We start from the raw sequence: 13,677 nt of genomic DNA, 5'->3' as shown, positions 1-13,677 counted from the left end.
TGTCTCACAGGAATTTTAGCAGAAGAGATTCCTGATTGATAGGTGCTGGCCTCAGCTCAGACTAACCTTGCAGACCCTCTGGGTCTCTGCAGCCCCTCAGCCAGCACTGAGGCTCAGCTCTGCAAAGCAAGGGCAATATTGGGGTGATGTCAACCACATATCCTATTGCAGTCATCCAGTGAGTTGGCCTTTCAGAGGATGACCTGAAGAGAGAGAGAGGTAACTCTAGGAAGGGGATTCCGAGCCTTGGGGAAGAAGGAAGGGAAGGAACAATGGGCTCCAAGAGATTCATGATCCATCATGAGGATGGGCATTTTTTGGGGGGAGGACAGTTCACAGCATTCATACGATTTACTAAGAGGCCCTTGACTATTAAATATTAATATTCACCATTCCAGAAATAGGCTTTGCTTGAGGCAGCTCTGCTCAGAGCACCAGCTGTTGAATCCAGATCCCAGAGGACTTGGTCATGGTCAGGACAGATCAGGGAAGGGAGCTGAGTTCCCCTACAGCTCAGCATTTACACACTCTCATACCAGCCCAAGAGAAGCCTTTCTGAAGGCAGATGTACATATTTTAAAGAATGTCTAGGATCTGTGTCTTGTACAACTGCAAATGCAGTGAGTAAGAGGGAGTTAGCCTCAGGATACCTCTACCTTGACCTTTATGTTCCTTAGAACAACAAACCTGCCAAAGAATAAAAAATAAAAAGGCAAATCTCCAGGGTCTCACTTGTGATGAAAAGTTTGGTTTGACCTCGCGGTCTCAGTCCTGAGCTCAGGAAACACTGATAAATAGACAAATCCTGAGCAATGGCTCTTTTACATTTGCCTTTTTTTTTTTTTTTTTTTTTTTGTCTGGCAGAGAAGCATGTGGTATTAGAAGGCAGCAGATAAAGGCTTTCCATACTAAAGAGGCAAGAAGCACACAAAAGAGAAAGCAAACCTAAAACTGGAGAGGCTGACACTAAACTCTGGGGAATTGAGAGTCACTTTTTACCCACATCCTGTAAAGGGCAGAAAAAACACAGGAAAAAGGTTTCTACTAAAATATGTGTGTTCTGTTATTACGTTTTTTGAATAGAAAAACATGCATCACTCAAATCCACTCAGATATCTGAATATCTGCTGGACGTTTTTTGTTCGTCTGTTTGCTTGGTTCCTACTGCTCCTTCCCTGACTTCTGAAAAGATAATTTAAAAAAAATCCTCAGAGTGAAACTTTAAGTTTTAGTTGTTAGAAGCACATGCCTTTGTACCCAAACAGATGTGGGCTCTGTCATTGACTTGGTAAGTAATGCTGGATAAGTTTCTGAATCTCTTTAAGAACCCAATTCTTCAGCAATTAAAATGGAAGTATGAATAGTACTGACTTCAAAGAATTGCTGAGAGAATTAAGTGAAATGATGCATTAAAAAACCTTAGACTAACCTGGCATACTGTAAGCATTCAATAAATGGTAGCTAAACAATAGGAGTAACATCTCTGTCAATAAAGAAAAACAATTCTAAGGACACATTTTTGTGCACAATCATGCAAGCTATAACAGGTAGAAAGGAAGAAATAAAAAACAAAAACAAAAACAGAAACAGTAGACCTGTGTTCCTTAGTGGAAATTCCCTACTTTATACCTTAGAAGGGGTGTCAGACTGTCTTCCTCACCTTCACGTGAGTTTGGGTCTGGCAGAGAAACGTCTCCCCTCCCCTATAACAACATGGATCATCCGTCCAGGCCCATGGAAAGTGCAGAAAACCACAGCCTGTGCCATCATGCTTTCTGCCCACCTCCACTACCCAACTTAGCCAAGTGGCTGGACGGTTCTCCCATGATCATTATCCTTCAGAAGCTATTAGCACTGCATTTTTCTTTTCTCCAAAAAAATTTTTATCTCTTTACACCATGTTAGAAAAAATCTTCCCTTAGTTTTTTTTTTTTTTTTTAAAGCATTGCAGCCTGGGGGAATTCCTCCTCACTTTGGACAATCACTCCAGCTAAGTTTGCATGGAATGGTGTCTGCCCTAATTGGCAAGCTTCATTCCTGCTCACCTCTTATTCAGATCACATAAAATAATTTCAGCAAACGTGCTGCTCATATCATAGTTTTGCATCCACACTGATCTCTAGGGAGCCATTATTAATCCCAAGTACCTTTTCTTTAAACTTGTCTCCCCAGTTCGAGTCTTACTTCTTCCAAGATTTCTATATGGCTTTTCTTACTCAACACTACATTAAACCTAAATTCTATTTCTTTCTAGTTAAACTATCTTCCCCACAGTGGAGAAAGAAAAGAAAACAAAGCTTTCTTGTTCCATTTTATCAAAGAAAGCTGACTTAGCTTATTAGTAAAATCAACAGAGATGTAGGTTAAGGACTCTAGATAACTCCCTTATCATCTACCAATTCCTTCAATATCAGAGAAGCATGGCTCAGCACCAGGATTGGGAAAGATAGGATTCCACATGTCTGCCACTTTGGACATTCCTTATTTCTATGCTTTCAATAAGTGGCAGCCACAGTTTACATGATCACAGAGTTCAAAGGAAATCACAACAATCAAACTTCCTTACCCGGCAGTCTCTCTGAAGTGTTTTCATAAGCGCGTTGTATGTTTCCGTATCAAAATACAACCCTTCATGCATGTCTTGCAGGAAATCTAAGTCCTTAAATGTGGGGTTGGATTTCTCTCTCTCTTTACGGGATGCTCTTCGCTTATACGTTGAGCCTTTCAAGTCATATGTAAAGTGCATTCTCATGGAGCGTGGCAAAACGTTGTTCATCACCACAATCCTGATATTAATGCCTCCTGATTGCATACAATACAGTCCGTAAAATTTTGGCAAAAGAGTCCTTGGATTCTGGTTTAAATTCTAGAAACCAAAAAAAGAAAAATATATTTACAATCTTCTATTTTGACAAAATAATGCTCCACTAAAGATGTGTTTTCATGCTGATATAATAATTAAAAATGGGATGTGATTATCTTTATTAATGTTCATTACTAAAATTTTGCTGTTTCTAATCTATTTCTTAAGTCTGCTTACTGGACAGCAATTTTATTATTCTAAACTCAGGGCAGTGAAAGTGACTGGATTGGACATAATGTCCCAAATTGGCTCCAACTAAAAACAGGCAAGGAATTGACTGGTGCCATGAGTGACTGTTCTCTAAGGTAGCCAAAGAGAAAACGAATTGCCAAGGTATAAGGGATGAACATTTAAAATTTTAATAGCTCCTGCAAAACTGTCTTCCAAAATGGCAGACCAATTTACAACCACACTATGTAAGACTGTACATAGATTTTCCCATTACTCTTACCAGGGCTGAATAGTACCCAAACTTTAAAATCTTTGTAAGCATGATTAGTGAAAAACAGAAACCTGTTTTTAAAAATTTGAATGCCATTGATTACCTATGTATTTTTAGTCACCTTAAAGATAATTTTGCTCATTTTTTTCTGCAGGTTTTTGTCACTGTTGAAATTCTTGATATATTCTGGATATTTATCATTTCTCTCATCTATATGGGGTAGTTTCTTCTAGTCTGTTGTCTTTTTTATTATTTAAAAAAATAGGGAGGCTGGGCACTGTGGCTCACGCCTGTAATCCCAGCACTTTGGGAGGCCGAGGCAGGTGGATCACGAGGTCAGGAGTTCGAGACCAGCCTGGCTAGCATGGTGAAACTCTGTCTCTACTAAAAATAAAAAAATTAGCCTGGCCTGGTGGCGCATGCCTGTAATCCCAGCTACTAGGGAGGCTGAGGCAGGAGAACTGCTTTAACCCGGCAGGCAGAGGTTGCACTGAGCCGAGATCGTGCCACTGCACTCCAGCCTGGGTGACAGAGTGAGACTCTGTCTCAAAAAAAAAAAAAAAAAAGAAAGAAATAGGGAATACATGCCTACTTTTGTTCCCTTTTAAAGTAGGTAAGAAATTAAAATAGTTTACAAAAGGGCATGTAGTCAATGAAAAGTGTCTCTGCTATCCTTGATTCTTCCCCCAATTCTCAACATTTGAGAAAACCACTGCTCTCACTTTATTTCATTCCAGAAATATTTAAGGTGCTTATATTAATTTTGTGTCTGGTATTTTTTGTTATATAAATGTGTTGCCTTAAATTTTTTTTTTTTTGTTAATTTTTTGAGAGATGGAGTCTTACTCTGTCACCCAGACTGGAGTGCAGTGGCATGATCTCGGCTCACTGCAACCTCTGCCTCCCAGGTTCAAGTGATTCTCTTGCCTCAGCTTCCCAAGTAGCTGGGACTACAGGTGTGTGCCGCCACGCCCAGATAATTTTTGTATTTTTAGTAGAGACAGGGTTTCACTATATGTCGGCCAGGCTGGTCTCGAACTCCTGACCTCAAGTGATCCTCCTGCCTTGGCCTCCCAAAGTGCTGGGATTACAGGCATGAGCCACTGCACTTGGCCTAAATGTGTTGCCTTTTGATGCGGTCATATTTGTTTACTTGTTTCTTATTTGTGTGTGTGTGTTTGCTTTCTGCTTTTGTTTAACAAAGCTTTTTTATATCCCAAAGTCATAAACTTTTATTTTCTTCCAAATTTTTAATAGTTTTGGTCATTACATTTGGTCTTTACTCCATATGGAAGTAATTTTGTGTGTATGTGAAAGATCTGAAATAGAGAATTTAATTTTTTCCTCAAATGGATACTTATTGAACAGTCTGACATTTTCAAATTGAGTTTAAATCCCTCCATGTCAATACAGTAAGTAGACAAATTCACATAGATCTATTTCTGGACACTTTATTTGAATCCATTAATTTATCTGTCTAAAACTGTACTCATCCTACATCCTTAACATTAGTTACAGCCTTATATATTTTTTGTATATGCTATAGCAGGCCTACTATTTTTCTTCTTTTTCAAAAATGTTTTCTCCATTCTTACAATCTTTCTGTGTGATTGTTCATTTTAAAAAACATTCTTCAAATGAGACTTGCTCTCACTTTCAAAGAAATTGGCTTTGTCAAGCTATGTGAAAAATCCTATTAGAATTTTTGCTTGGAATTAGACTGGATTTATAAGTTGATTTGGGAGCAGTTGAAATCTTTACAATACTGAGTTCAGGAACAATGCAGATTTCTTCATTATTTCAGATCTTCTTTATGTCCTTCAATAATGTTTTGTAGTTTCCTTCATATTGGTCTTGTAACATTTGTTTTTATAGATTCAAGTATTTTAGAATTTTTCTTATTACATTCTTTCTGAACTGATTGTTTATGTTTTCCACTTACTATATCTTGCTTTCCCAATCAGAATTACAGTACTCACATGACTTTATTTACTTATTTTTCTAATAAGGTTCATTATAAGTTGTTGTCATCATGAACAGGATCTCTTTTTTCCCTTATATTCTCCCACTCTATATCATCTATATAATGGAATATAATGGATTTTGTAGATTTATCTTTTATCCTGCAAATCTGCTGGAGTCATATCACTTCTAAAAATTCCTGATTTACTTTCATGAGCAAAATGAAGGTTTGCTCATTTTGAATTCTGTCATTTAAAGAGAACAGTGCTTGTACTTTTTTCTATTTCTTTTTGTACTCAAGACTCAGTGCCAGAATTTCTAGCAAATTTATCAGAAAGGACTATTGATGGGAGGGGCACTCTGGTCTATTCCTATTGTTTCTAGAGAAAGGATTCTTGTATTTTTCCATGAGCTATCATGTGAACTTTTGGAAGACTGATAAATGTACAACTTGTATAATCATTTATTTACTTATTTTTTTTTTTTTAAAAAAAACTCCCCTGCCAATTTTTAGAATTTTAATTAAGTGAAGATGTTGAATTTTGAGGGCCTTAGCTTCTCCTCAACATCTATTTGGGTAACCACGTGACGTTCACATTTTTTCTTGTTAATGGGATGGATTATATTGTTATACTAGCTTACATAATTGGGATAAAATCACTTGTTCAGCTAAATTTAATTTTTCTTTGAGACAGGGTTTTGCTCTGTCTCCCAGGCTGGAATACAGTGGCTTGATCATAGTTCACTGCAGCCTCAACCTTCCAGGCTCAAGTGATCCTCCCACTTCTCAGCCTCCCAAGTAGCTGGGACCACAGGTGCGTGCCACCATGCCTGGATAATTTTTTATTTTTTTGTAGAGATGGGGTTTCACCATGTTGCCCAGGCTGGACTTGAACACCTGGGCTCAAGTGATCCACCCACCTTGGCCTCCCAAAGTGCTGGGATTACAGGTGTGAGCCACCATTCCTGGCGCTTAAGTTTTCATCTAATTTTAATTAAATATAAGTAGTCAAATACGGCCAATGCAGTTTTACAAGAGGACAAGTATATCTGAGCACAGAACTATGGAATTTTAAGATTTACTAATTAAGCAGGTTATCAAATAATATTATATCAATTTGATCCTAATTTTAGATAATTTTAAAATGTGTGCATGAACAAAGTAAAACTGAAAGCATATACACCATATTTTAGTAATATGTATCTCTGGGAAAAAAACTATAGTTAGTTTTTTTTTTTTTTTTTTTGGCTTTTCTATATTTTCTGTTCCTCCAAAAAAAAAATAATTGCTCAGTATTGAAATATTTTAAAATCTGCCTGCATGCCACTAAGATTTTTATTGAGATTTTTTATTTTTATACTTCTATACGAGATTAATTTAAGTATTTAATGCTGTGTCTAGCAGATTTTGGAATTAAGATAATATTTTTACATAAAAAGATAACATGGCATCTGATGAATGCATTTTTAAAAACAAAGATGATATTTATCACCACTCATAGCAAGTGATTGGCAGAACTTGGGCTTCTGAAATCCAGACAGCTTCATGTAGCCCTTCCAATCATAGAAAATTAAGAACTGTTATAAAAGTACAATGAAACTGGAGGTATGAAAATGCCTGGACTATTTAGGAAAAGTGGGGTTAGTTTTGAAAATTTTGGAGTAAACGTGTAGTAAATCCATCTAGGCTAAGCTACTGTTCCTTTGTCTCTAAAATATTACATGAAAGGTGATTTTTCACACTATCACATTTACCCGTGAAATTCTAAATTCTGAAGTCTAGTAGCTGAGAACAGCTAATATAGAATATGTTCCGGTGTATTAGTGTAGGGGTTAAAAATGCATTCTCTGGAGCCCTTTTGCTTGCGTAGCCCCAGCTCTGCAGCTCTCCAGCTGAATCACCCATGGCAAGTTACTTATCTTTGCCTCAATTACCTCTTCTATAAAAAGGTGATAATTGTAGTAACCAAGGTTGCTGTGAGGATTAAATGAGTTAATGAATGCAAAGCACTTAAGGCCTTGCTTAACATGTAGTAAGCAATCCATGAAAGGTAACCATTTATACTATTACTGCGTACTGGCTGCAAAGAGCTTTGCAACACATTGCTTCCTTTATCTTTCCTTTATTTTATATCCTGTATCCTTACTTTATCACAACAACTATGTAAGATAAGTATTTCCCAGCTTTTTTTTTTTTTTTTTTTGAGAAGGAGTCTCGCTCTGTCGCCCAGGCTGGAGTGCAGTGGTGGGATCTCGATTCACTGCAAGTTCCGCCTCCCGGGTTCATGCCATTCTTCTGCCTCAGCCTCCGGAGTAGCTAGGACTACAGGCACCCGCCACCACGCCCGGCTAATTTTTTTGTATTTTTAGTAGAGACGGGGTTTCACTGTGTTAGCCAGGATGGTCTTGATCTCCTGACCTTGTGATCCACCTGCCTCAGCCTCCCAAAGTGCTGGGATTACAGGCGTGAGCCACCACACCTGGCCACGTATTTCTCAGCCTTTAAAGACTGAGGGAACTAAGGCTGACCAGTTATGCTGCTTACTCAGGGTCGCACAGTTAATTATTGGCTGAGCTGGGATTTGAACTCAGGATTGTGGGATTCAACAAGTATGCTCTGCCATTCAGTTCTAGTTTACTTTAAAAAATCTATTCAATGAATGTCATAGCATAATTTAAATGCAGAATAAAGCTTACCAAAGAGAAAGAAACATGCCTGAGTCACTGAAAAAACAACAGAAAAAAACTGTTGAGGAAAGTAATTAAACTTCAAGTAGAAGTGTTAATGATGTGCAGTTCCTTACCATGTAATAGCCTGGCAGTAGCTTCTGAAGAAACTCAGCTTCTTTGTGCTGAACTGTTTTGATGATAAATTCATCATCACTGGTCACAAAAAACAAGGATCCACTGGCTCCAGGGTTAGACAGTTCTATTAGAGGTTCACTGCAGATGGAATACTAAAAGGGTAAATGAATAAACATTAAAACATATACTTGATGTATGTGATGCCTCCAAGGAGGACAATCATAGCATTGCACATCTTAGCTATGTTGAAACAAGAAGCCTCTCTACGGGCTTTAAAAGAGGCTCCACATATACCGAGAAGGCTCTTTTTGAGATTTCTAAACATTTAATTGGTCTGTTTATCTTAATAATTCTATGATGAAAAACAGACATACACTCCTAACTCCCAGAGTCATGCGATAGAATCATGAATCATCCTATCGGTCCAATGAGATAATTCAAACAGTTGTGTTGACTAAGGTGCTTTGTTTCCAGCAAATGTCCATAAAATAACAAGTGAAGATGTGATCTGCACTGTGTTTTATCACTTGAACACCAACCCTATTCTCTTTTCATGATTTTCCCAGAAGATGTCATCTACTCATGGTTTCAACAAGGAGATGACTTCAACATCTGTATCTCTAGCCCAGATCTTTCGCTAGGGCTCAAGACCTGTTCATCTAACATTTTAATAGACATTTCTATTTTGGTTATACCACACACAATTTATATGCAATAAGTTCACAATCAAGTTCATCTCAAGGCTGTGGTTAGCCCATATGGTGCCTCTGTGGTAATTAGAAAGACGCAACTTTTTATCTTGGTAGATGCAGCTCTGGGCTAGGATACAAAGTTGGTGAGTAGAAGAAAGGCTGGGGCCAGGTGTGGTGGCTCACGCCTGTAATACCAGCACTTTGGGAGGCTGAGGTGGGTGGATGACGAGGTTAGGAGATCGAGACCATCCTGGCTAACATGGTGAAACCCTGTCTCTACAAAAAATACAAAAAATTGGCCGGGCGTGGTGGCACGTGCCTGTAGTCCTGGCTACTCGGGAGGCCGAGGCAGAAGAATTGCTTGAACCTGGGAGGTGGAGGTTGCAGTGAGTCAAGATCACACCATTGCACTCCAGCCTGGGTGACAGAGCGAGACTCTGCTCAAAAAAAAAAAAAAAAAAAAAAGAAAGGCTGGATTCCAGTCTCCACTCCTTCCCCTCAGCCAGGTAGGAGAGCTTGAGCAGTGCACAGCCTGCACAACTGCATATGGTGACCCTAGATCATCTGCCCCCTGTTCTCTGCCTTTTCCCTTAGAGAATGGAAGCATTATTTGCCTTATTCCCCAAACCAGAAACTAGGGCATCATCCTTGATTCCTCACATTTCCTCATCTTTCCTAACCAGACTGTTGATGCTGCCTGCCCGCTTCTGCCAACACCCTAAGTTCAAAGGTTTCATCATTTCATGCCTGGATTGTTATGGCAAGCTTCTGGTCTTAATTGTCCACTCTCATCCCCTCTAGTACATTCACCAGGAAACTAGGCATCTTTCTGAAATGCAAATCTCTTCATGTTTTTCTGGGCTTTCACATCTTTTGCAGAAAGACAAACATTGCATGTTCTCACTTATTTGTGAGATCTAAAAATCAATGGTTCTTAACAGAGCTTTCAAGGCCATGAATGACCCAGCCTCCTCCCCAGCCTTCTCTCTCATGACTTCCTCCTTCAACTTTAGCTCTAGCCACAGAGACTAACTTCTTATGTTCTTAAAAGTGCTGCATACTCTCAACAGCCAGGCTTTTGTGTTTTCCTGTGCCTGCGACAACCTCCCTTCTACTTTCACCTGCCTACCACTCATTGCTGTATTTAAAAAATAACTATTGAGCATCTGCTATGTCCCAGGCACTCATAAAGTTTATATCCCAGTAGGAGGAAACAGACAGTAAACAAGTAAATACATTACACATCAGAAAGTGGTAAGTGCAGTGGAGAAAAAAATGGATCATGGAAAAAGCAGCAGAGAACACCAGCAAAGAGTGAGGAATGAGTTGCAGTAAATTCTAAATAGGGTGGTCACTGAAGGCCTCCTTGCAAAGGTGACATTGGAGCAGAGGTTGAGACCAGGCAGCAAGCCACATGGCTATCTGGGGAATGGGCACTTCAGGCAGAGGGAAGAGAAAATGCAAAGGCCTGAGATGTGGTGGGCTCAAGGCACAGCAGAGGCCAGTGGCTGTAGCAGAGAGGGCAAGGAGGAGCCCTGAAAGGGATGGAGCCAGAGAGGTCAGGGGGACAGACCACATCCAGTGCTACAGGCCACTGGAAGGACTTTGTTGTTTTCTCTAAGGGGGCCGAAAAGCCATTGGAGGGTCTGGAGCAGAGGACCACTCTGTTGGGTTAGGAAACCACCATAGAAGGACAAGGGGAAGATGTAGGGAGCATAATTCATAGACTGTTGCCACAGTTTCAGCTTTCAGTGCCTGCTGAGACAGCACTTGCTCTGGAAAACTCTTTCTGGTTCCGCGGATAAAAGATCAATTGCTTCCTGGCCCTGGATGTTCTCATCACAGAAGTCACCACAAAATCCTGCAATTGCCTGTTTCCTTTTCCTCGAGTTGCAGAGACTGTAAAACTCTGTGCAGCAGAAACCGTGACTATCTTACACTGTGATACAGTTCCAGGACCTGTGCCTTGGAACATGGTAGGTGCCTACATACATGGTTGGTACTCAAGAAATTTCCGTCAGATGGCTGAACTCCACCAACAATTGTATGGCTGTAAATGTCACCAAAAAATGCTAAAACCAGCAAAGAAGTCTGTTTTCGGTTTTATTAAGCTCAGTGTTTATTAATTAATAAGCCACATAATTGACTAGAGAAACACTGGGTGGCAGAGAAAAAGATAAGGAGGCCATGCAGATGTGAGATAGACCCAGCCTGGCAGAAGCAGGGGCTTAAAGAACCACATCATCTTTAAATTTTTCTTTTTTTTTTCAGACGGAGTCTCGCTCTGACACCCAGGCTGGAGTGCAGTGGTACGATCTCGGCTCACTGCAAGCTCCGCCTCCCGAGTTCACACCATTCTCCTGCCTCAGTCTTCCAAGTAACTGGGATACAGGCGCCCACTACATGCCCAGCTAATTTTTTGTATTTTTAGTAGAGATGGGGTTTCACCGCATTAGCTAGGATGGTCTCGATCTCCTCACCTCATGATCCGCCCGCCTCGGCCTCCCAAAGTACTGGGATTACAGGCGTGAGCCACTGCGCCTGGCCAAATTTTTTCTATTTTTAAGTTTTTGATCGACAAATAATGATTTGTTTAATTTTAATTTTTTTATTTCAATAGCTTTAGGGGTACAAGTGGTTTCTGGTTACATGGATTAATTGTATAGTGGTGGAGCCTGGGATTTTAATGCACCCATCACCTGAGTAGTGGACATTGTACCCAATAGGCAGTTGGTCATTCCCCATCCCCTGCCCACCCTCCCTCTTCTAAGTCTTCAATGTCCATTATACCACTCTGCATGCCTTTGCATACCCATAGCTTAGCTCCCGCTTAGAAGTGAGAACATGCAGTATTTGTTTTTCTATGAGATATAATAATTGTATATATGTATTGGGTACGTGATGTTTTGATCATGAATACATTGTAGAATGATCAAATCAGGATGGCTAACATATCCATCAGCATACACACTTCTTTGTGGTGAGAATATTTAAAATCCACTTTTTAAATTAATTTAGAAAGATATACATTAACTAAGTTCACCTCGCTGTACAATGGATCACCAGAGCTGATTTGTTCCATCTAGCAGACTTCATATCCATTCGCCAACATTTTCCCTGTTCTCTATCCACCCACTACCACCTCAGCCTCTAGTAATCATCATTCTCCTCTACTTCAATGAGTTCGATTTTTCTAGATTCCACAAGTAAGTGAGATCATGTGATATTTATCTTTCTGTGCCTGGCTCCTTTCAGTTAGCACATTGTCCTCTATGATTATCCATGCTGTTCTAAATGACAGAATTTTGTTGTTTTTAAAGGCTGAACAGTATTCCATTGTGTATATACATCACATTAAAAAAATCCATTTGTCCTTTGATGGGCATTTATGTTGCTTCCATCTTTCCCATTGTGAATAATGCTGCAGTGGACATGGGAGTGCAGACATCTCTTCGCCATACTGATTTCCGTTGCTTTGGATAGATACCCAGTGGTGGGGTTGTTGGATCATATGGTAGCTCTATTTTTAGCTATTTGAGGAACCTCCCTACTGTTTTCCAAAATGGTTGTATGAATTTACATTCCCACCAACAGTATACAAGAGTTCCCTTTGCTCCACATCCTCACCAAACACTTGTTATCTTTTATCTTTTTTGATAACAGCCATTCTAACAGGTATGAGGTGATATTTCATTGTGGTTTTCTCTCATGATTAAGAATGTTGACCAATTTTTAATGTATCTATTGGCCATCTGTATGTCTTTTTTTTTTTTTTTTTAAAGACAAGGTCTTGCTCTGCCACCCAGGCTAAAGTGCAGTGGCCTGATCACAGCTTATTGTAGCCTCGACCTCCCCAGGCTCTGGTGATCCTCTCACCTCAGCCTCCTGAGTAGCTGGGACCACAGGAACGTGCCACCATGCCCGAATAATTTTTTTGTGTTTTTGTAGAGATGGGTTTTTGCCATGTTGCCCAGGCTAGTCTCAAACTTTTGGGCTAAAGCAATCCACCTGCTACAGCCTCCCAAAGTGCTGGGACTACAAGGGTGAGCCACCATGCTTGGCCTGTGTATCTTTTTTTTTTTTGTTTGTTTGTTTTTGAGGAATGTATAGTTAGGTCCTTTGCTCATTTTTAAATAGGGTTATTAGTTTTCTTGTTATTGAGTAGTTTGAGTTCCTTATTTATTTTGGATATCAACCCCTTACCTGATGCATTATTTGCAAATATTTTTACCCAATCTGTAGATAGTCTCTTCACTCTGTTGTTTCCTTTGTAGTGCAGAAGCTTTTTAGTTTGATGCAACCCTTTTGATCTATTTTTACTTTTTTTTGCCTGTGCTTTTGGGGTTGCATTCAGGAAATCACTGCCCAAATCAATACTGTGCAATTTTCCCCTATGTGTTCTTCTAGTAGTTTTACAGTTTCTGGCCTTCCATTTAAGACTTTAATCCATTTTGAGATGATTCTTGTTTATGATGTGAGGTAAGGGTCCAATTTCATTCTTCTGAATATGGATGGCCAGTTTTCCCAACACCATTTCTTAAAGAGACCTATCCTTTCCCCATTGTGTGTGGTTGCCACTTCTGTCAAAAGTCTATTGACTATGGGGTGTGTGTGTGTGTGTGTGTGTGTGTGTGTGTGTGTGTGTGTGTGTTTATTTCTGGGCTCTCTATCCTATTCCATTGGTCAATGTGTCTGTTTTTATACTAGTACCATGCTGTTTTGATACTATAGCTTTGTAATATAAACAGCCATATCTTGAGGATGTAGGCATCTAAAAAAACATCAAGGCTAAAAATCCCACAATTTTTGTTTTGAGCTTGTGAATATTTAAGTCCCTATCATAGAAAAACCTGAAAGGAGGGAGACTGAAAGAAAAAGGGAGAGGAGGGAGAGAGAAACTAGCAGAAACATGA

At 39.6% G+C, this 13,677-nt stretch overlaps 1 protein-coding gene across 14 annotated transcripts in view; it reads right to left on the bottom strand.

Moving 5' to 3' along the window:
• PIP5K1B (phosphatidylinositol-4-phosphate 5-kinase type 1 beta) overlaps positions 1-13,677 on the bottom strand; it is a 305,504-nt gene that overhangs the window by 113,717 nt on the left and 178,110 nt on the right. For all 14 annotated transcript variants that reach the window (XM_008978414.5, XM_003824756.6, XM_057298699.1 and 11 more), the window contains 2 exons: positions 8,072-8,224; positions 2,567-2,866 (listed from right to left, as the gene is read on the bottom strand). In XM_008978414.5, the coding sequence (XP_008976662.1) occupies positions 2,567-2,866; positions 8,072-8,224 (453 nt within the window). The remainder of the gene's footprint in view (positions 1-2,566; positions 2,867-8,071; positions 8,225-13,677) is intronic.

Source organism: Pan paniscus, chromosome 11, assembly GCF_029289425.2.
Source record: "Pan paniscus chromosome 11, NHGRI_mPanPan1-v2.0_pri, whole genome shotgun sequence".
Classification (NCBI taxonomy): domain Eukaryota; kingdom Metazoa; phylum Chordata; class Mammalia; order Primates; family Hominidae; genus Pan; species Pan paniscus.
Note: the sequence above shows the minus strand (reverse complement) of the source record. Positions and strands in the feature narration are given on the sequence as shown.